Below are 24,282 nucleotides of genomic sequence, written 5' to 3' on the forward strand. Positions count from 1 at the left end.
GATTTTACGATGTTTTAAGGTTCTGCATGAAGGGGAACATGGAAATTAAGCCCCAGAGTGAGTTATTTTAAGTATCTTTATGAATTAGAACACTTCATATTACTATTTGTTATTTAGTATTAATTAATAATTTATTTCTAATACAGCAATTCCCAGAGGCCACGCTGGGAGGTTTGTGCCCAAATATAATGATAATCCAGGTACCAAGGAGTTTACTTTCTAATTTAAAACAATATGCAACAAATAAACATCTTGAGCACAAAAAGAAATCTGTTCATCAACACTTACCATAATTATGACAGAAAAATAATCATTTTCAGGTCAAGCAGTGATAAAACTATTGTGATTATTCATATACAGCTCCATTTTTGTTCATAATTCACTTGTGAACCGATTCTCATCTCTGTGTATTCACTATTTAGAGATTTTGCCAAATAGTGAACACATTGAATGTTTTCTGTTATTAAAATTGCACCAGGTAGAATTCTTAAAGGGGCTGGGAGTGGGGGAAGGTCTCATATTAAGTAATCCCTAGCTATGAGAGGTTGCTCAGTAAGTAGCCATTCTGCCACAACAGTGAATTATTTTGTACTACAGGACAGGTCAGAGGTGACCAGTGTGGGGATTGCAAGAGGGACCCTGTCCATGTTCCCCTGCCCTTTCCCTCTTCATGTGCCTTCCCTGCCCATACCCTACCCCTTCCCTGCATGCATCTTCTGTGGAAGCACCACTTCTGGTGAGTGCAGGGCAGTCCTTCCCCGCCTCCTGGAGCAGCATGACTCAAGAGTAGCACAAGCTAGCAAGTTTGCACTGCTCTGGGGATGTGCCACTCCGGGGGGGGGGGGGGGGGGAAGGACTGCACCCACACTCACTGGAAGTGGCACAGCTCTGACTGTGAGTGCAGCGGTGGGTGGGGCAACTGTGGGATGCATATGTATGCATCCCCCCTGCATTGCCTATAGGATAGGTTCCAGTACATCTCCTCTACAAATTGTAAAACTTTCCACTGTAGTCAAGCAAGGGTGGCATTTCAGATTTTGGGAGGAGGGGTGGCAGAGTGAATACAGTGGCTTCAGCAGTGTTACTGAATGTGCTCAGTACAAGCCAAACAGTAAATTAGTGTGTATGTGAGGGGACTTTCCATGTGTGTTTTCCTCCCTGGCCCCACACACATACATCTTTCTAAGGACTGCTAAGGTACTTTAAAATTCTTTTCTTTTTTAAAGAGATAATTTAGCTATTAGCTGACAAGAGTACTGTATCTACTTCTTATATAAAAGAAAAAATAGATCAAGTCAGTTCTAATACTAACATAACTCTGGCATCTTGTGGCAAGCCACTTAAGGCGTATTGGTTAGGCTTAAAATTTTAACGTACATCTTAACTTCATTACTAAATTAGAAGAGAGAGACGCAGAGCCCAAGCATCCTGACAATCTCTGTTCTGGGAGGGGCATGGGGTCTAGTGGTTTACAAGCAGGGAGGTAGATACCTCTGGGTTCCCTATAAGAAAATCAGAATGGTCATAGTGGGTCAAAACAATGGCCCATCTAGCCCAGTGTCCTGTCTTCCAACAATGACCAATGCCTGGTGCTTCAGAAGGACTGCTTAGAGGAGGCCATCATAATCCATTCCCAGCTTGTGGCAAGCGGAGGCTAGAGATGCCATCTCTGCCCATTCTAGTTTGTGGCCATTAATGGACCTATTCTCCCTGAATTTATACAGTAGTTATTGGAACCCTGTTATAACTTGGCCCTCTCCACCATCTGTGACAATGAGTTCTCTAGGCTGACTGTGAAGAAATAATTTATTTTGTTTGTTTCTATATCTGCTGCCTACAAATGTCATTGGGTGACTTTGTGTTATGTTAGTGAGGGGGTAAATAACATTTCCTTACACAATTTTTCCACATCATTCATAATTTTGTAGACCTCTAATATATCTCCCACCCCTTTTTTCTTTTCCAAATCTCTACTCATATTGAAGCTGTTCCTTATTTCTAATCATTTCCATTGCCCTTCTCTGTACCATTTTCCAAATTCCCCCTTCATATATATATTTAGATGGAGTGATGAAATCTAGATGGGCATACCATGGCTTTACATAGAGACAATATACACTCATTCCTCATTAAACGAGTATTTTACTTATGAATACTTGCTAAAATGAAGAACACCTATACGTACCTTTTTTTACCAGATGAGTGAACACCCCCTGCTAATATGAGCCTTACCCCGCTCCCTGCAGACCCAACCCACTGCAGCCTGAAACCCCACCTGCCCCACAGCCCCAACCCACCACAGGCTGAACCCCCCTCACCTGCTCCATAGCCCCAACCTGCTACAGCCTATACCCTCCCCCCACCTGCCCCAACTCACTGCAACCTGAAACCCCGCCAGCCCCACACACCCAAACTGCCACAGCCTTAACCCCCCACCCTCCCCGCAGACCCCAGCCACTGCAGCCTTAACTGCCCCCTCCGGCCTGCCCCACAGACCCAACCTGCAGCAGCCTGAACCCCACCCATAGACCCAACCCACCACAGCTTTAACACCCTGCCTGCCCCACGGACCCAACCTGCCACCAGGTTTTAATCCTCCCTCCTGCTCATGGCCCCAAACTGCCCCCAACTTTTAACCCTCCCCAATCCCCTGCTCCCCAAACTCAAGGTTCACACACCTTCTAAAAGCAATGCCACCTGCTGCCACTCCTTCCCTGAGTTACAAGCACTTGGAACAAGTCAGAGACTTTTACATGTATTTTAATGAGAATTTAGTGTCTCTCTTCTGAGTTTTTGCCTACAAGAAGAAAGTTGGGAACAAAGTGTGCTCGTATAGTGAGGGATAAGTCTAATATAGTCTGTTTTTTATTCACTCCTTTTCTAATAATTCCCTGTATTGTTTGCTTTTCAGACTGCCACAGTACATTAAGCAGATGTTTTCAGCCAGAGAACTATCCACAATGTTTCCAAGAACTTCCATTAGCAGTAAGACCTAACCTAGACCCCATTTTATCTGTACAGTTGGGATTCTATTTTTCAACATTCATTAGTTTGTATTATCAACAGTGAATTCCACCTGCCATTGTGTTGCCTAGTCCCCAAGTTTTATGTCCTCTCTTTGCAGTCACCTTTGGACTTAACTCTTTTGAGTAATTGTATATCATCTGCAAATTTTGGCACCTCAACTATTTACTGCCATTTCAAATTCATTTATGAATAAATGGAAAAGCGCTGATCCCACTAGGGACTCCTGGAGCACACCCTTTGTTTCCTATCTTTTAAGTGGAGTAACACCAGGCAATGTTTTCAGGATCATTTCACAGCCTTTCAATTATTTGACTGACAAGCCTTTTACCACCTTACTTCCTCTATCTCCCTCTGTTTGTAAACAAACTTCCTGATCCAAAGGCAAAGCTAGAAGCAGCACTAGCTCTATTGCAATTACAATTTAGGTCAGGAGTTAGAACATGTACTTCATATGGACTCCAAGTATGTCATTCAGGGGTTGGTATTGATGGGGGGCGTTCCAAGGTCTAAAGTTGTTCCCGCCAAACTGTGCAAGTACCGCCCCCCTCTTACAATTTGGGCCTTACCCAAATGGAACGTTCCACTCCCTAGCAGAGCGTAGGCAACGTTAGGGGACGTTAACGAACGTGCGCGGACGGGTGGAACAAGCCCAGATCCTCCCCACCCGTCTGCTTCGCAGCGTTGCTAATAATCCCACCCAACGAGGAAGCGGGGAGGGATTTTAACGGTCGCTCGTTACTACTTCCTCACTTCGGTCTAGTCTGCGCCTTCTGCGCGCGCAGTCTCCGCATTCAGCCCCGCCTTGCTGTTGTGAGCGCGCGACTCCGGAAGGGCCGTAACGACTGGCAGTTTGGCTGAACGGACGGGGCAAATGGCGACGCCGAGTCCCAGCGAGGCGGCCCGCCTGGCCGAGGCGGCAGAGCAGTGGCTGCGCTGGGATAAGGTAAGGTGGGGAGCCAGGCCCGTTCTCCCTGCCTTGGGCGCGCTGTCGCCCCCTGTCGCGATATAGTCTCTGTGACAGCCCCGACCCAGTGTCACCCTGTGCTGTTCTTGCGCAGTTGCGGTGACAGGCGAGTGCCCGGCGCGGCCCCGGGGCTGTCTGTGCGCCCTGACCGCAGCGGCGGGGATCTGCCGCAGGATTGGGATCGCCAAGCGGGCCTCTTGCGCGGGGAGCGGTGGCAGGGACAAGAGTCCCCGTCCCGTCCGGCTGGGCTGCTGCGGGCGGGCTGCGCTAGAAAGGCTCCTTAGGGGAAGGACTCGCATCCGGCTGGGCACTTGGAGGCACTAGCTCCAGGGAGTCTCCAGTTTTAGGCTAGGCTTACTGATGGCAGTAGTGCTCTCGGGTGCCTGCCATAGATCTCACCGCCCGCGACAAAGGACCATTGTCATGGGTCCCTAGGGCAGTGAACACAGACACATTTTCAAAACCTGTTCAATGCCCAGGTAGGGCTGCTGAGTAAACAAGTAACCGCTGAAAGCAGGCTCCCCTGTCTGCCAGCCAGGAGGCAGTATTTAAAGTGCATTCCACCTCCAATCCCCTGCCATCCGCCCTCCTTCCTGCCACAGCAGGAAGCGGGGCTCGACTCCCCACCAGCTGGTTGGGGCTGGGAAGCAGCATTTCAGCTGCCTCTTGGTGTGAATGGGGTCCTGTGGGGTTGTCCTTTCTCCTGATAGTGACTGCAAAGAGTCACCATTGGGCAGGGCTGGAACTGATGAAATTTCACAGCACGCTTGGACGGTTCTCAAGGCACACTAGTGTGCTGCAGTGTACTGGTTGAAAATGACTGATCTAGATCATCTCTGACAGATGTTTACCTAACCTGCTCTTAAATATCTCAAATTATGGTGATTCTGCAACCTCACTAGGTAGTTTATTCCACTGTTTAACCAGCGTGACAGAAAGTTTTTTTTCCCTAATGCCCATCTTAAACCTCTCTTGCTGCAATTTAAGCTCATTATTTCTTGTCCTATCATCCATCAGAGGTCAAGGAGAACAATTTGTCCCTCCTCCTTCTAACATTCTGATGTCTAATTTAGGCATGCAGATCACTTAAGGATGTGTGTAACTTCATTCACATGAATGCAGTTATACCACTGTTTAAATGTTTACTGGAATTTTATCTTTTTCTGTCATACAATATCAAGCATACTGATGGTATTAAGTAAGTAATTTCTATGATTTTCAGAAAGTCACTTGATTGAGCAGAAGATTGATATAGCCACTTGAAAATCTAATGTTTATTGCACATCAGTAGAAACCATGTGCAGTCACAGGATCTATAATTCCTTGTGCAAGATGCCAGGTATCAATAACATTGTTGCCCAGTCTATCTGAGGCACTCTTTTTGGCACCCATCACTGTAGACTCTGAAAGCCTCATAATTTGTAATGTGTTTATTTTACAACATCCCTGTGAGGCAGAGAAGAAAGAGTTTGTTTTGCAGACAGGGAACTGAGGCACAGAAGAGGAAGTAATCTTGTATTCTAATAATTTTGTATCTGATAGACTTTCAAAGTAGTGGGGATTTCTACGATTTCAGCATCAAGTTCTCAAATGAGTATGCAAATTGCAATTAGTGTGCTGGGCTATGGGTGTAGAATTGGAATGAGAATCCATTATAAAATACTGATTAAAATTGTGAAGGTGTTCTGACAAATACTTTGGAGTTTTTAGATGTGTGCCAGTCTCATCTGAAAATCAATTCAGTGGAAGAAATGGTGAAGAATGTCAATAGTTTGAGACTAAAGCTAGTGCCAGCTTTCTCTGAATAATAATATATCGTAATTTATTTTTCTACAGAATACTAAAACCTCAGAAATAGTAAAGAAACTGGTTGCTGAAAAAGACATTGGAAAATTACAGAAATGTTTTGGTTCACGGATGGAGTTTGGGACAGCAGGGCTCAGAGCAGCCATGGGGGCGGGAATTGCTCAGATGAATGACTTGACTATTATCCAGACAACTCAGGTACAGGTTCACTTTGTTTTTCTGTTATTACTAAACTGCAGACTTTTCTTCTGCTTTCAGTAGAAATTAGTATTTTTAATGGAAAAAATAACCAGATGACATAAGTTTATCTTTAACACTCTAGAAGCTCAAAAGGTAGTTTTCAGTGGAAGCAGAGTTAGGCCAATGTTGATGACTTCAGAAAACCCAGCAACATATGTTGAAATTCTAGTTTTTAAGCCTTTACCTTAAAATAGCTATCTTATTGAACTATATCAGCTAATCACAGTTGATTTGTGAGATTAAATACAAATAATTTTTAATCATGATTAATGTCCATTAATTGCATTCTTAATTCTACAGTTAATGAGTAATAGAACACCAGGTTAAATTTATTAAATACTTTGGATGTTTTTCCACATTTTCAAATATATTGATTACGATGCGTACAGTGCTCACTTTAGCTTCTCTTTATAAATATATGTACTGTATAAATGGTAAAAGAAATAATAGTTTTCAACTTACCCAATACATGTACTGTAGAGCAGTTTCTTTGTTGTGAAAGTGCAATTTACAAATGTAGTTTCATTTTTGTTTGTTGACTACACTCAAAAACAAAACAATGCAAAACTTCAGAGCCTATACAGGTTGGCTCCATTCTACTTCTTATTCAACCAGTAGCTAACACACAGTTTTGGGAGATGATACTTGCATCTTAGTTACAATGCCACCTGAAAATGAGAACGGAGTTCACATAGCAGTTTTGTAGCCAGTATTGCAAGGTATTTTCATGCCAGATAAGTTACATGTTTATGTGCCCCTTCATGCTTCAGCCACCATTCCCAACAGAATGTTTGTATGTGCCCTGCACTGTTTTGCTTGCATTCTGCCATGTATTTGATGCTACAGCAGTCTCAAATAATGACTTGGCATTTGTTTTAAGAACACGTATACTGCAAATTTGATAAAACATGAAGGTAGCTGTAACACGTCCAGAGACGCCCAGCCCCTTGGCCTAGGGCGGGCAGCAGCAAAAAGGGGTTAGAGTACCAGCCCGTACTCAGTTCGGGTGGTCAGCGGCTCACCGCTACAACACCATACAGGTCCCAGCCCTCAACCTAGGGCGAGGCCACAGTTTACAAGAGTAGTATAGTTCTGGGCCCAGCCCTCAGTCCAGGGCAGGGCAGCAGTTCACAGGTAATAGTACCGTCCTAGGCCCAGCCCTCAGTCCAGGGCAGGGCAGCAGTCCCCAAGTACTAGCACAGTTCTGGGCCCAGCCCTCAGTTTGGGGCGGGGCAGTAACACAAGGTACAACCACAGGCCCAGCCCTCAGTTTGGGGCGGGGCAGCAACACAAGGTGTAACCACAGGCCCAGCCCTCAGTTTGGGGCGGGGCAGCAACACAAGGGGTTTAAGCACAGGCCCAGCACAGGCTGGCCCTGTCAGGGAGGGGGGTAGGGGGTCGCAGGCCCTCCCACTCCACTGCGACCCGGCCCGGGGCCCTGGGGGTCGCTCACACGCCACCCCGGCAGTGGGGATCCAGACCGCAACACACTGCCATTGGTTCGTGAGCGTCGTTCCCCGGGCCACTTCCTACCTCACCCTCTGCTGGCGGAAGGTCCCAGTCCATCTGGTCGAGGGGTCCCCCTAGGTCGGTCTCCTCCGGGTCATCCACCTTCGGGGGCTCCGGCCAATCGTCCATAACAATGTCGTTAGGGTAGTCAGGCGGCGGCAATACAGGAGACGCAAGGCGATCCTGGGTCTGAGTGCTGTAAGGAACCGCCGGGACTCTGGGGCAGCCCGTTCCAGGGGCCTCTTCCAAGGCGGGGGGTCTCCGCCGGCATGAAGGTCCTGGTAAGTCTGGGAAGTCCGGGTAGTCTCCTTGGGGCATATGGACCCAGGATTGCTTGGAGCCTCTGGGGGCCTGCTCCTCTGGTCTGGCTGAGCAGCCGCAGGCCCTCTCCCTTTGGTGCCAAGGAGCTTGTGCAGGCACGTCCTTCCTGCCCAGAGGCCCAGGCCCAAATGGGTCCTGAGTCCTGCCTTTGGCTCTTCTAGCCCTTGGCCTCGCCCTCTGAGGGGCGGGCCTCTGGTCTCCTGTCTCCGGCCCTGCCCACCAGGGCCTCTGCATAGTCTCCCCGGCCTCCGGGTCTGCCGGAGACCATACTGACTCACTACAGTAGCAATAAGAGGTTTCTGAAGATAGCTACAGCACTCAACCCAAGCTTTTAAGATCTGAAGTGCCTTTTGAAATCTGAGAGCGATTAGGTGTGGAGTATGCTTTTGGAAGTCTTAAAATAGCAACACTTCTGTGTGGAAACTACAGAACTTGAAGTGCACAAAAATATTTTTTTTTTTTTTTTTTTTTGCCGGTGACATCTTACTCTGGTAAAAAATCGGCAAGCATTAGTTTGCACTGCTTTTGGATAGTTATTGAACAGACCCTGTCATCAGCATGAATGCTTGTACTCTGATTGAAACATGAAGATACATATGAATTATTAGAAGATCTGGCAGGTAAATACCTTTCAGTGCTAGCTACAACAGTGGCACCTGAATTATTTTCACTTTCTGGTGACATTGTAAACAAGAACCAGATAGCATAATCTCCTGTAAATATAAACACATTTCTTTCTCTTAGCAATTAAGTGCATGAGAAGTAAGACTGAGAGGACTTGTAGGCTTTAAAATTTTAAATGGAAGCTAAGTTGAAATTGTTACATTTTTAGTACAGTTTATTTTTTATGCATAATTCTGCAATTGTAAGTTCAATTTACAATAAAGATAGAGATTGAATTACAGTATTTGTTTTACAGCAGACCCCCAACTTACTCGGGGTTGCATTCTGGTGTAACCCCGTGTAAGTCAAATTTTGTGCAATTTGGGGGATGGGTTCTCTGTCTCTGGTGAGCCTGGCTCTGGGCTGCCCATCACTCACAGGACAGGGGAAACTGACCAGCACTGACTTTCCTGGTCAGTTTCTCCACTCCTCTCAGGGGCAGCAGCCTGACTCTTGGCTCTGCTGCCCCTCTCCTCTCAGGGGTGGTAGCTGAGAATCAGGCTGCCGCACCTGACAGGAGAGGTTTCTCTGCTCCTCTCAGGGATGACAGGCTGACTTTTTGCTGCTGCTGCCCCTGACCAAAGCTGAGAGGCTGCCACCCTTGACAGGTTCCTGGCTCCCTGTTGCTTGCTGGAGCCAGGAAGTTGACCAGCATAGCAGCACTGGTCAGTTTCTCTGCTCCTTGTGAGTGGCAGCAGCCAAGAGACAGGCTGCTGCCCCTGACAAGAGCTGGGAAACCGCGCCTGTCGGGGGTGGCAAGAGTCAAGCAGATGCCCCTGATAAGCAGTTTCCCTGCTGCTGTCAGGATGTCAGCCGCTCCTGTCAATGGTGCCATCTCGGAGCTGGTCACGTTCCACGATCCTCTGAGTGTTAACCTGAGATATGTGCACTCAAGTTGTGTGTATCTCAAGGGGTCTACTGTATATAAATTGGAATACTTTTTTCCTTTCTTACAATGCAAATGTTTGTAACTGATCACTGTGTGCTTTGTAATCTTTGTAATTGAAATAAATATATTTGAAAATGTAGAAAATATCCAAGAATATTTAACTAAAGTGTTCTTTCATTGTTTTACAATGTGATTAATTGCAGTTAATTTTGATTACATGATAGTCCTAATTTATATTCAAAGTTGTTAACTTAGTCAGAGTGGTTCAATGGCTTTTCCTACTGTGTCAATCATTAAAAATCTAGGAAATCTCAATTTAAGTCAACTTTGTGCATCTGTGCAAGCCTCCATTTTCATGAATGTTTTAATTCCTCATGCATTTTAGAGTAGATTTCCTGTACATGAAGCTGAATAAAAGTAAGGGTGTATTCTGTGTCTCTGATTTACTTTGTCCTAAATAGACTTTATTTGGGGGTGTGAGATTAAAAAAAGGAATGTATTGATTAGCAGTTTCTTTTATTTTTTTTAATCCATGAAAGGGCAACTGAATCAATCGCTTGTAAACTTCTGTACTCCAAAGTAAGTTGTTTTGTTTTTGCCTATTCTACCTGGGTTTTAAATTTTGCATTGGGAAGTATTCACTGCATACAACTCAACAGTTATAATTGAGTATTTTTGTTTGGAAAATAGCCATTTTATCGATTTCCAGTCAACATTTCTTGCTCCCAGAAACTTTTACCCTAAACTAATTTAGAATTGTTTTGTTTTTGTTTTCAGATTTTAAAATTTATTACAACTATGTTTGAAATACTAAGATTGAGTTCTAAGGTTTTTGTTTTTAGGGATTTTGCAGGTACCTTGAAAAGAACTTCAGTGACCTAAAGAAAAGAGGCATAGTAATTGGTTTTGATGCTCGTGCCCATCCTGCAAGTGGAAGTAGCAGCAAGAGGTACTCTTTATTGTCTATGGAAAATATGATGTTTTGCATGTTATGTGGAATTTATTGTAGTTTGGTCACTGCTTCAGTAGCATTTTCTTTGGAGTAGTTTGAATGTGAAAATTTGTACGTTGTGTATATATGAAGGTAAGAAATATAGTTTTTGCTCTCCTTTTGTATTTTGGTAATGAAACACAGATACCATCTAGCCTGCGGTACAAATTTGGATTATGTTTGTAACCAGAATAAGGGACAAACTAATTATATCAGAATGAAATCTACATGCTCGTGAGTTTTTTGCAACTGTTTAGTGAGAGAAGCTCTTTAATGTATTTCTCAATAGACTTTTGTCATTTAGGTTTGCAAGACTTGCTGCAACAGCTTTTATCAGTCAAGGCATTCCAGTGTACCTCTTCTCCAGTATTACACCTACACCTTTTGTGGTATGTCTATCTATAATTTATTTTTCATACAGCATAATAGGGTATTGTCAAGTGTATTTAAAAAAAAAAAAAAAGCTAGAAATCTTCTTAAGGAAAAAAACTGGTTAATCAATTGCTTATTGGTTTACTACTCTAAGGCTTCTTTAAGATCCTAGCTGCTTCAGGTACAGTAAGCCATAGAGAAACTGATTATGATGTACAGTTGATATTTACCCTGGGCTTTTCCTGAAGAAACAGGTACTCTGATTCCATTCAATCATATTTTGTTGCTGCCCAGATAGCAGCTCTTCTGCAAGCTGGGGATATGAGGGCCACCAGACTTTTTGAAGGATGTGTGTTCCTTCTCACCTACCTGATGTGGCAAGTGTTACCTATTAAATTTTGGGAGTTTAGTTGCTATAATTCTGCTTATGAGCAATAACTGATCTTTTCCAAAAGATGTATATGTGGATAGGTGATCTTGAATTCTAAGAACCCAGACAATATTTCTGGAAAATAATATTAAACTAGATCAGCCACTAAATAGTTGGTAGCTGCCGATGTCGCTGGGCATTTTAAAACCTTCTGTGATGCATAATATATCTGAAATATCATATTCCAATATCTTCGGTCAGGTGTTAACTGGTGTTAGTGAAGTATATCTGTCTGTTAGCAAAAGTGTTAAACATGTAGTAGGTTGGAACAGTGGAGTCGTACATCTCTCATCATACCTGAGTTACTGTAATGTACTCATAGACGATTGTAACTTCAACACAGAAGAGAAATACTGGTTTTCCTACACAGTACTCTTCAGTCAGGACATGACCCAGAGAGCTGTCTTTGAGAATTATTTTAAGTCGTGATTGTAGTGACTGCACTTTAATGAGGATATGTTTTTGTAATATTTAGGTCGGTCATGTCTCGTGTGTTCATACTTTTTCTATATATGTGGTCATATAAGAGCTTTCATTTCCTCCTTTAGTATGTGAATTTTTTACTACTGCCTGTTCTTGACTTTTAGTTTGCTCCTTTTGGCCATGCTGGGCTGCCATGCACCTAGCAAGATTCAGTCCCTAATCCAGTGCACAAAATACCTACCAACTTTTGTGGTCTTGTCTGGTAACCCAGTAAACTGACCACTGATCTCAGGAGACCAGCATTATTTTTAAAATGTTCTCTGTGAACTAGGAGCTCCATTTGATGGTAACAAAAAGTCATTCTGTCTGGTGTCACAAATTGGAAGAATCTACTTTATTCTGAATTCTGTTTTGATTTAAATATTGATGTGTAGAGCTAGTTTTAAATAAACTTAAATTGAAACACATTGTGAAGGGAATTAGTTACACTTAAATTTTCACTGTAGTAAAATGAACAAGGTTGACATTTTCCACTTATGTTATATCTTTATTTTGGCATATTCAGTTGAGATTTAGTCTTAGGAAAACTTAATATTATTTGACCTTACACTTTTATTGGATGTGTGGTACTGAAGACACCAGCAATGAAGCAGTCAGGACACTAGATGGCATGGCTCACAATTAGTAAGGAGAATAGATGTTTTCTAGATTTGAACTCATGATTGTGTGGTGCCGTGGTGGTTTGAAACCCAGAATTCCTCAGGATGCAGACTACAGGATAACTCTCTCATGTTCTTTTACAGCCCTACACAATAACTCACCTGAAACTGTCTGCTGGAATTATGATTACTGCTTCCCATAACCCAAAACAAGATAATGGTTATAAGGTAGTCCTATATAACTTTCACTATCTTCAGATATAACTCTTTAAGAGCTTTTTGAACATACATGCTATTATAAATGCTATGCAGTCCTTAATCTTCAAAGTAGTCCTTGGAAAGAGGAAGATAAACTATCATCCCCATTTTATATATTCAATTTTCAGTAATCTTGCTGCTTTTTCAAACATGTTCAGACCTTTTGAAAGTATTTTAAAGTAACTTGACTTCAATTAATGATGTGTTTCATGGGTAGAAGTTAGTTTGAAGACCATGAGCAGTTGGTATTGTAGGGAACTAAAAGTTTTTTTTCACTGGTTTTGCAGTTAAAATTTCTTTCTTACTAAAAATATTTTTTTCTTGTATCGGGCATAGAGGAGGAACCTGTTAGGCTATGTCTACACTTGGGCAAAACTTCGAAATGGCCATGCTAATGGCCAAATCAGAATACTAATGAGGTTATAAAATGAATATTCAGTGCTTCATTAGCATGCCGAAGTAACACGTTTTGCTTGCATATGGCTCGTCTACACGGGGGGGTCCTTGTTGAAAGGACCCTGCAAACATTGAAATCAGCTGTTAAGAATAAGGGGATTTTGACGTTTGCAGGGTCCTTTAGAAAAGGACCTGCCCGAGACGAGCTGCACGTGAGTGAAATGCAGCACTCTCAAAGTGCCACAGCCAGCGGCATGCTAATGAGGCACTTGAATGTTCATTTCAGTGCCTCATTAATATTCTCCAATTTGGCCATTAGCATGGCCATTTTTAAGTTTTGCCCAAGTGTAGACATGGCCTTAGATTGATACAATGTGTAATGGAAAAGTATTAACTGCCTGGCTAGAAATGGGCTGAAATTTGGTTTAATCTCTAAATGAAATGAGCCTGATGGTGTTTTACTTGTTTTTCATGGGAGATTTAAACAGAGGGTACTGGATTCTCTCAAAAAAATAAAGGACAGTGAAATCTAAATTCAGACTGCTATACTGCATTGTTTTAGCTGTGTTTACTGGAATTGGCCACAAATAGTGCCAGAATTCAACCAACTAAAACAACTAATAGAAAGATATACATTTAAAGTAACCCCTGTGTGTTCTGTGAACCCATATAGGTTTATTGGGAAAATGGTGCACAGATAATCTCACCTCATGACAAAGGAATCTCTCAAGCTATTGAGGAGAACCAAGAGCCGTGGCCTCAGGCTTGGGATGACAGTCTGGTTGACAGCAGCTTGCTGCTTCATGATCCTCATGTCACTATCACGAAGGCCTACTTTAAAGACATACAAAAACACTGCTTTCACAGGTAAGCTGGTCTAGTGGCAATGGTCGTTCTTTTGATGACACCCTGTATTTTAACTTGATTTAAAACAAGGAAGATAGAAACTAAAACTGGATGTAGGGAGCTAGATACCAAAACTTCTGACATTTAATTTTACCCTTGACTAGGCAGTTGTGCTAGTTTAATATATTGCAAAGCCAGGAATGTATAAAAATGGTGCTGTGAATTGCAAACAATTATTGTCTTCCTGTTGATTTAGGCGATTAAATAGCTAGCTATGCCTCTAAAGTAGTTAAAAATTACAACAAAAGCATATGGTGGGAGTGGAAGAAGAATAACACAGCAACAGACAGTGCTGTCATTTATTTTAGCTTCTGGTCCTATGTAGAAGTGTTTAAATGCCATTATTCAACTTAGGGTTCTGAATCTTGTCAGCCATTCATACATGTTCTTCCCTAATCCCCCTCCTTCTACGTGTTTAGGGTTCTCCAATGTTTTGGTATAGTCAAATATGGAGGTAGAAAAGGGGTAAAAAACCTACTTTTTAATATAAACTGGCTTCCTTTGGTTTTATAGTTTAAAATTCTTGAGGAGTATTGAGTGATGTTTGTTTCTGAACCCCATTAAGTGACCAACAGAACATAGTGCTATATTAATTTAACATCATCATTAATTCATTTGATTTCAGGAATATAAATAAGGAAACCAAGCTGAAATTCATCCACACTTCTGTGCATGGTGTAGGCCATGAATTTGTACAGTCAGCTTTTAAGGCATTTGACTTTAAACCTCCATTTGCTGTTATTGAACAGAAGGATCCTGATCCAGAATTTCCAACAGTAAAGTACCCAAATCCAGAAGAGGGTAAAGGAGTGCTGGTAAATATCTTTCTTTAAAATATTTGCAATCTATAGTAAATGTGTTTTCTAAACCAGCCAGACATTTTCACCATAAACTTGTGGATAAAACTTTTTATAAACTAGGTATTAAATTTTTATTTTCCCTACTAGAGTCTTGAAAAGCTGACAAGTGTCCTTTCGTTTTTCCTTTTTAACTTTTTTAATGAACCAGTTCTCTAAATAATAAGAGAAACTATTAACTGATGTTTTTTTCTTTAACTCTGCAGCAGAATATACAGTGCAGCATGGGGAATTAAATGGTATCTTATGCCCTTAAAAATGAGAATGTTCCTCAATCTTTAAAGGATGACCAATTACAATGAAATTTTTAATAACCTAAATCCAGCAACTGTTAATGTTTAAATTGTAGAGTAAGATGGTACCAAATGTAGAGTTCAAAGACCTCATCTGAAAACATTCTAAGGAGAACTTCACCTTAAGTGAGTTGTCCATTAACTTCAGTGCAGTCTCAATGCCTTCAATGGGCTTTGAATCAGCCCCCAAGTGTAGAAATAGGTGTGAATTACTCTTCAGTTCTGTATCTTATTTCCGTGTTGCTGCCCAATGATATCCCAGTAACACAGAAGATACCCTGGCATGACTGGAAGTGTAGTTTTGTGGGTTCAGGTGATAATAAAGTGGGAGTGCTACAGACTTATAGGAAAGTGGAAAGTATTATCTAGAAGTATTAACCCTTCTCTGTTGTTACATTATATTATTGTTTTCTAGACGTTATCTTTTGCCTTGGCTGAGAAAGAAGGGGCTGGAATTATTTTAGCAAATGATCCAGATGCTGATCGACTCCTTGTTGCAGAGAAGCAAGAAAGGTACAGTCATAAAGTTGTAGTTTAACCACAGCTATTTAACAGGCAACCGGAATTAATTCTGGGAAGTCTTGGGGCCTACATTATACAGGAGGTCAAACAGGAGGATCACAGTGGTTCACTTTGGCCTTACCATCTTTTCATGAAGTCATAGATTTTTGTTGAGAAAAACTGATAGCTTGAAAATGTGGGCAGGGGGGAAATAACTATTGTAATTGCACCCAGAGGCTGCAGGGATGACTTAAAGTCCATAGTTTTAGGTAATGTACAAAATGAAGACAAATGTGGAGAGACAGCCTTTTCCTCCAAGAGCTATTTTATAGTACATCAAGGTTTTAAAATAGAAATCTACTGTCGTAGGCTGCAAAACATACTAAATGAAATGAGTGAGATAGTAAGTAGTAACTATCATGTTTAATTCCATGTTACTCTTTCATTTCATTCCAGAATGAGGGAGCCATATCTTTTCTCTAATGCAGTGTTGTCCAATATGCTCCCCTTTCACCACATGGCAAACAGGGCAGCACAGTGTGGTGAAGTGCGGCTGTGGAGAGCTGTGCACATGAGGCACCCCTCCGGCTGCTCCCCACGTGGTGCCCACTACATGTTAGGATAAGTGCATGGCAGCGGAGGCAGTTCATCTAGCCTTAGTGGGCTCTAGCCATGTTCTGGGGTGGCTCTCAAGGTGGCAGCTGCAGCTGCATTCAGGTGTGACTTCCATGAGTAATTGGGCGTGGGGAGGGAGCTGAGCTGTAGCAATCTCTTACATCCATTTTGGACACCACTGCCCTAGTGCAAGAATAGGGGGTAGCGATTGACTAAATATACTAAAATATTTATTAGACACCTAGCGCCTCACTTTTCAAAGATGCTTTGTATCTGCAGTTCTCTTTGAATCTTGTGAAATTTGTAGGTGCTCAGTAACTTATGATCTAGTTACTAGTTCTCCATTTCATTGCAAACCATATATAACATTTGTGTCTAAGATTCTGTTGCTGGGCTCAGAAAAAGTAAGCTCCTTAGCGTAGGGACCTGCTGAATCTGTCAAATATGCATGTAGCCCAAGTGATTTGTAATTCTGGCTCACCATCCTGTAGTACCCTTGAGTGACCTATATCAAACAAGCTGGTGCTGAAAAGCTGTACCTGGTGATAGGCATTCAGTTGGACTGTACCACCAAATACTATCTCCCAGAAATAAACTGTTTCTCGTTTCACCTAATCTGGTAGAGACAAAATTAATCTGTACATCTGTAAACTACAGATCTGTCTGGAAATTCAGATTTTAATTTCCTTGCAGTACAGGTTAGCATTCTGTAGCTGCTAATGTTGGGAGCAGCGTGCATGACATATTTTACTGAATTCACAGAGTGGTGTGAAATCCAGGCTCATCCCTGACACTGGTGAACTGCGGAGAGAAGGCAATTTCCCATGTCTCTAATTTCAACAGCCAAAGGAAGAGACGTTTGAGTTTATACCACTCCAATGAACACACGGGTTCTTGGGCTCCTACTAAGGAGAGTACAAAGTACTTTCTCCTCACCAGAACAACTCTGATCCTCTTCCTTCCTACAGCAACTCCAGTGTTCATTAAGGACATGTAGATGAAACCTGTCATCCTTTAATATCCTGGAACTGATGTGGCTACACCTAAACAGCATAAAACTTTTTAATGTTTAACCAGCATACATAGTTAGTTATTTTTAACTCTTTTAACACTGATGCATGCACTGAGGGTTTAAGAAGTACATTTCAGTCAGGAGCAGAATTTCCAAGTGCGCTAGCATGCCAGTAAAAAGGAAATGTGTTAACTGGAGGAAAAGTGCAAAGTCAAGCAGCCAACAAAACATTGCATGTGTAAAACATGCCAAAAAGGCCTCCTTGTCATTGAGGAAAAAGAACATGTTTCTGCAGGGGATATTTACCTAAGAAGGAGTGCCAAATGCATCTTTGTTTTTAAAAAATGACTTTAATTATTCTATATTAGAAACTCTGCTTGTAGTTTCGTACACCAGTACTAGTGAAAGCTAGAATTAAGCACACAATGTGTGGGCTTGCTTCTCTGTATCTTGCTGTTTTGTAATCTCTTGGCCAGCCATACCCCTTGCATTTTAGTCCAGTCCTGTCCTCTCCTTTTAACTCTTGCTGCAGATATTTGTACGTTAATTAGTATGTTAATAGACTCCTACAGTATCTGTACTTCTTCCTTGACAGAAACTCCTGTTAGCGTGCAAGTAGTTTGTCATCTGCTATTACACTAAACTGTTGCTGTGCATTAATTTGTGCCTGTTGGCATCAATAGATGCAAGAGACTGAGGCTGCTTCCCTTTCACAACAGGTACTGTTTTTGTAGGTCTTGATTTATGTCAGCTTTAGTGATGTCATTGTTCCACTTCACAACTGGATTTTTTAACAGTTTTGTCTTCTCTCCTTTTCTGTTTTTCCCTTCATCGTTTTCCTTACTCTTCCAATAATTGGGAGTCAGCATTAACCCTTTTGAGATTTTTGCATACGTTTGAGGTTTTTCCGTGCTTCCTGAATGACCTAGTGTCTTGATTGCTGTACTTGATTTAAATGCCCAGATTATCAATGAACCCACTCAAATGATGGTCATTTTAGTACCAAGTTGTGTGTTTCCCCAAGTCATGTTGGTGTTACAGGTTGTGGATAAGAGGCCTCATTTATGAAACTGTGATACAGATGCTCCAAAAGCAAGGAACCATAATTTAAAATTAAATAATACCTATTTTTAACTCTTTTCGGTTTTAACAGTTGTATTGTCAAATGGGGATAGTGATTTGTTGAATATTTTGACAGTCACATAAGCCATTGGGAATAAAGCGAAGAATGTCTTATTCTAGTTGGATAAAGTAAAAAATATTTTCAAATGGAAGATGGACACCTAGTTCTCATTGATTTTGCCGCCCCCCCCCCCCCAGTGGAAGTTGGATGCCTAATCAAATTCACGCCCACAGTGGGCTAGATGACTTCACTTGTTTTGCCAGTTTTCTTGTATACAACAAGTGTTAAATATTCTCCAGTATGATATTTTAAATTGTTTTATAATGCTTGCATCATGTTCTGTTTTCAGTGGTGAGTGGAAAGTGTTTTCTGGCAATGAGCTGGGTGCTCTTTTAGGCTGGTGGATCTTCACTTGCTGGAAAAATCAGAATCAAGATCCTAGTGCCATCAAAGATGTGTACATGTTATCCAGCACAGTCTCTTCCAAAATCTTGAGAGCAATTGCACTAAAGGAAGGCTTTCATTTTGAGGTAAACGTTTGTGTAAAAATCTATATTCATGTTTTAGTTTTAGTTTTTTTTTCCTCTGTGATGTATCTTACTTTTCCTTCCTTGCTCTTCCTAACCCTCACTTCAGGAGACATTGACAGGTTTCAAGTGGATGGGAAATCGAGCCAAGCAGCTCATGGACCAGGGGAAAACTGTTTTGTTTGCATTTGAAGAAGCTATAGGTAAGAAATGAATGGTACGGACAGCTTTGGTGCACTGTAGAACAGTAAAGATCAGTTCTGCTGCAAAAAGTGGCTAGATAAAATGTCATAAGTTCAACACTCAAATGAGCGTTCAGTATCCTATATACCTGGCTAAGCTTTTATTACTTATTGTAACACTTCAGACGTGCACACACATGGTAGTGAGGCGGTCTGTACATTATCAGAATTGTTAATGCAGTTCCAGTGGTATAGTGTGCACGGCCCATGAAGAAGCCAAATTTGCCTGAAATCTGAGATTCAAGTTTCCATGGGTGGCAGTTTTAAAGTAACAGTTAGAATTATTTTTTTATGAATAATCAACACACAAACATGGTGACAGTATCGGGGGTAGCCATGTTAGTCTGTGTCTGCAAAAACAGCGAGACCTCCTGCGGCACCGTATAGATGAACTGATATTTTGGAGCATAAGCTTTCGTGGGCAAAGACCCACTTCATCAGATGCAATGTAGTGGAGATTCCTCAAATGTGGTAAACTTGTGCCCCTTCTAAGAAGCTACTTTTTTAGTAGGCTAACGCTCCAACACAAGTGCAAGTGTGATTTTTTTTGGACATGTTGGCACTACCACATGCTGTCCTGTGGAAAGAATCCAATTTGGATTTAAACTCCTATGGTTAAGCTTTCCCAGACTTTTTTTTCCCCTTGTAAAAGTATCTCTTATGTAAGGGTGTACAAGTGGTTGGCAAATGTTAAATTGATACATATATGTACACTTCTGAAATGTATAATTTCATCTTCTGGAGCATTAAAACCCCTTGAAATGTTGCTTACAGAAATGTTGAAATTTTGTCATATAACTTTTATTGACACTCTTTCTAATACCAGAATACAATGAAGATACTCAATTATTACTTAAACTTTCAGCTTTTGCAGTTTGTCAGTATTTCTTCATCATTGGGTTTTTTTTCTGTGTGCTCTAGATCCTTTTATTACAGGTTTTTATATGCCTTATTTTGCTTAGGATACATGTGCAGCCCGGTTGTCCTGGACAAAGATGGAGTCAGTGCTGCTGTTATAACTGCAGAGATGTCTAGTTGGCTAGCAACCAAGAATTTGTCTTTGTCTCAACAGCTGAAATCTGTCTATGAGGAGTGAGTTTAATTTCATTGTCTAGTTATCAGATATTCTTAATCTTCAGTGCTTCAGTTTACTTGCTATGTATTAATATTATATAATACAATATAGAGGCAAAGTACGTTTGCAACACTAATTATCCATTTACTAGTTGCCTTATCTCATGAGAACAGAGGTTTAACAAATTCACTGTCTCTCTTTTAAGCGTAAATTTGCACACTTGCCTCAACTAATTGTTCAGTTTGATTCTTATGCGCTTTTATTCATGTAACAAGCTATAAAACTGTTTCAACAATTTTTTCGGTACCACTTAGACTTCGTAAGTAAGAGAAAAAAAGTTTCTGTAAGACCGTGTCCATTCTGTGTGTAACATGAGATCTGTCCTTCCATCAGGAATATTTCTTTGACATTAACAGGACTTACAAATATTCCAAGAGTGGAATGGCTCCTCTGAACTTTACAGTGTCTCAGCTGTGTTAGTCTCAGAGAGAGACAAGGTGAGTAAAACAATATTATTTATGGGACCAACTTTCTGTTGGTGAAGAGAGAAGCTTTAGAACTACACAGATCTCTTCAGGTCTGACAGCAGTACTCAGTGTCACCAGTAAATATAAATACGAAAAGATTGTTTAGCATGTGAAATTAACACATACTCTAAGGGCACTTTCAAGGTGAAGTGACTTGTTAACACCCTTGCAGTCATAGGACAAAAAAGTGTTAGTGAGAGAGTTCGCTGTAATGAGCCATAAATCCATGCAATAAGGCCTCTTTTTTTAAGCATCTAGCAGAGTTGTGAATTTAGGTGTCCAGCTCATATCAGATCTGTGTATTTTGGGAAATGTACAGCTCATACCTCATGAATCTATATAAAATCTTCTACATCAGCAGTGGGCAACCTGCAGGCCACATATGGCCCACTGGAATTCCACCTGCCGCCTGTGGATCCCCTGTCTGTCCCATCTTCATTCACCTCTTGCACAGTGGGACACTAGAGTCCTGTACTTCCTACTCATTCCCTTTGTACTTTTTTGGAGCACCATGGATCACTGTGAATCAGCTGCTTTCAGCAGTCTCAGGCTCTGGGAGGAATGGGGACCAAGTGTGAACTAGGCAATTTGTAGCATTCTGAAAGTTCTAGGAGCAAGAGGGAGGAGTAGGAAGTGTGGGGTGCCTCAGTGTTCAGAGAGACCACTTGCCCATCATTATTCTACATGCTTTGCAAGATGTGTAAACTAGGAAGCTTTTTAGTAGCTTGAAAGCGTGTTACTTTCACAAACAGAAGTTAGTCCAGTAAATGATACTATCTCATCCACCTTGTGTGTCGTATCCTGCGACTAACACAGTGACAGCTCTGTGCACCTAAATACGTCCATTTGCTTTGTTGTACATGTGCAGTGCCCATTAATGCCAAAAAGATGTGTTTGCTGGGAGACTAGAGCTCATGTTACACACAGGACTGGAACCTGTCTTTTATATAAATCTGTTGTTTCTAACTAGAAGACTTGTTACTGAGAGTTTTGCAGATAAATGTTATGTGATTATAGAGCTAAAGAAGTGGGTCTGTCCCACGAAAGCTCACCTAATAAATTATTTTGCTTGTCTTTAAAGTGCTACTTGACTGCTTTTGTTTTCATAGGACAACAGTTATTGATCATCTTATATTGCAAGATCAGGACAGGGAGGTTAATGTCCCTGTTTCTGAAATTTGCAGCGTAACTTTGTAGAGTCTACACGTTCACAGAGCATTATTTTTAGTAGAAGCTTCCATGTTGGAAGCCTGTGTTGGTACAGCTGTTTTGAAGTCATTGTCTGTGTAGGACTTGCAGCATGAACTTCCAAGCACACTAACTGTTTTGGTCTCCAAAGTAGAAACCATGTGGACAATTACCTGCTATAGAATAACTGAATTTTGTTTCGGTTTTGATGTGTGTTGTGAGCAACACCTGTTGAAGAGCAACCATTACAACAGAGTAACTGTTCTTTTGTCATTTTATAATTGTATTCTCTTTCATTCCCAGTTATAAAAAAAAATGGTATTTTCACAACAGTTAAACTAGAGGGGAAAGTTCAAGATTCAACTAAATGCCAGCAGTTTTGGTCTGCAGTAAAAAATTAAAAGGGGCTGAAAAATACATATTTTACAGTCTAGATGATTGAGGTTCAGTTATTTTTGTATTACCTAGGTGCATTATAGACATGAATGTATAATGGTATGTTATGTAGCACAATGAGTAGGTATACACAGTGTGTGCTTAAGGAGACTATTTTCTTAGACCATTATGTTTTCTCTTGACAGGTATGGCTACCACATTACCAAAGCTTCATATTTTATCTGCTATGAGCCTAAGACTATTAAAGAGCTATTTGAGAATCTTAGAAATTATGATGGAAAGAACAGTTACCCAAAATCATGTGGCAAATTTAAAGTTTCTGGAGTAAGGGATCTGACTACTGGGTATGATAACAGCCAGCCTGATCAAAAGGCTGTAAGTATATAAAGTCTAATCCATATGACTATGAAACAAAATCTAGCAGTATACTTAACAGTGAGAGAAAAGTGGAAATATCAGATAAAAGCTGTGCACATTCTTGTTGCCATATTTTTCTATCTAAGGTGTATAAAATAATAGTCAGCAGAAGAACCTCAGAGGACAGTGCAATTTACTCTGTTTTTTATAGACTGCTGGGAGGGGTTTTTCCTTCCCCTCAACATTTAATACAGGAAATGTAGAATATCTATTCAGATGTGAAGTTAAGTTCTTTAGCCTTCTTTTATAATCCTTGGTTTCACAAGGGAGTACTTTGTACTGCTCTTCCTTGATTGTCACCAAGCATGTGCTATTTGTAGCTCTTCCCATACGCTACCAAAATCTTGACAAGATTTCAATGTGTTATCTAGTAGTGACCCACAAACCATGTCACTGCTTCACTTCTCAAATCCAAGGTTGAGCATAAGATTGTGGGTAACTCGAGCGTGGCTGTTGAAGACGACATGCCAAAATAAAATAGTTCAGTTTGTCTGTTTGGTATTGAACACAAATTGTTGGGTGTTCTTGCGTCAAAAACTCGTGGTATAAATTCAAGTAACAACATGTTAAGGAAGCTATTCTCTGATTGTATTTCTAGGTGCTTCCTACCAGTAAAAGTAGTCAAATGATAACCTTTACTTTTGCTAATGGAGGAGTGGCTACTATGAGGACCAGTGGGACAGAACCAAAAATCAAATACTATGCTGAACTGTGTGCGCCTCCTGGAAACAGGTATTGTGTTTGCTTTTTAGGATTAATTTCAGGTTGTTTAAAAGGACCATTTAAATTTCAGTCTTCAGCCAAAAAAGAAATCCCCATTTTAATTCTCCATAATTAATAGCCTATTCTTGCTGTTGCAGAAATTTCACTGAACACTAGCTTGACTTTACTAGAAGCAGGAATGAGCCTTCTGCTTGATACATTTTAAGTTTCTATTTTAAAATATTCTGAGAACTTGAAATGGCTGATTAGTTTAAAAAAATCTTCTGTTTCTGCTTTAAATTTAGTAATTTGAATTCCCTGATAATGTTACAGAAGTATCATACTTATTTCTTTGACTCAAGTAGCGTTGGAAATTAACTTGCTCATAACTAAATATCCACTTGATATTTAGCTTATTTGTTCTGAGAGCAGGATGAATATGGTCAACTTTCATAAAGCTGTAAAACTTGGAGAGTGGTCCCCCCCCCCCCCCCCGAAGGATATATTATTCTTAATTATATGATGGGTCTTCTGGACCCTTTTTCAGAGGCGCTGTTATCTTTCCTCTCATTTTTCAACCAAAAATATGTTTTTATATAGACATACAGATGGGTCAGTTAGCCTTATACTTTAGGCTTTCTTGAGATAAGACTGCATCACAGGTAAAGTCCAAGTACAACAGTGTAATTGGTATAATCAACCATTTTCAAAGCAGGCATCTTCAAATCATAAAGCATCCTCCAACTATAATTTCTGTTTTAAAAGGAGAAAGGGAAAATGTGCCTTATAACTCTGACAATTAGCATATCTAGTATTTTACTTAGTTCAGATCTAACCCAACTTGGTAGTGTCTGAACCAGGCTCTGTGTGGAGATAATTGGTAGCTCAATTGGTCTCCATAAAACAAAAAGACAACACTTGAGACGTTTCAGTAGAAGCCAGGGATTGAATGC

The 24,282-nt window shown here is 41.0% G+C and overlaps 1 protein-coding gene across 1 annotated transcript in view; it reads left to right on the forward strand.

Moving 5' to 3' along the window:
* Nucleotides 1-3,747: 3,747 nt before the first annotated feature.
* PGM2 (phosphoglucomutase 2) overlaps nucleotides 3,748-24,282 on the forward strand; it is a 34,580-nt gene continuing 14,045 nt past the window's right edge. Inside the window, exons 1-13 of the mRNA XM_074992590.1 lie at nucleotides 3,748-3,970; nucleotides 5,828-5,995; nucleotides 10,262-10,368; nucleotides 10,715-10,799; nucleotides 12,439-12,522; nucleotides 13,622-13,815; nucleotides 14,480-14,669; nucleotides 15,420-15,517; nucleotides 18,605-18,785; nucleotides 18,892-18,985; nucleotides 19,987-20,116; nucleotides 22,396-22,585; nucleotides 23,226-23,359. Of these exons, the coding sequence (XP_074848691.1) occupies nucleotides 3,899-3,970; nucleotides 5,828-5,995; nucleotides 10,262-10,368; nucleotides 10,715-10,799; nucleotides 12,439-12,522; nucleotides 13,622-13,815; nucleotides 14,480-14,669; nucleotides 15,420-15,517; nucleotides 18,605-18,785; nucleotides 18,892-18,985; nucleotides 19,987-20,116; nucleotides 22,396-22,585; nucleotides 23,226-23,359 (1,727 nt within the window). The 5' untranslated portion in view covers nucleotides 3,748-3,898. The remainder of the gene's footprint in view (nucleotides 3,971-5,827; nucleotides 5,996-10,261; nucleotides 10,369-10,714; nucleotides 10,800-12,438; nucleotides 12,523-13,621; nucleotides 13,816-14,479; nucleotides 14,670-15,419; nucleotides 15,518-18,604; nucleotides 18,786-18,891; nucleotides 18,986-19,986; nucleotides 20,117-22,395; nucleotides 22,586-23,225; nucleotides 23,360-24,282) is intronic.

The sequence above is a fragment of the Carettochelys insculpta genome, chromosome 4 (assembly GCF_033958435.1).
Source record: "Carettochelys insculpta isolate YL-2023 chromosome 4, ASM3395843v1, whole genome shotgun sequence".
NCBI classification, from domain to species: Eukaryota; Metazoa; Chordata; order Testudines; family Carettochelyidae; genus Carettochelys; species Carettochelys insculpta.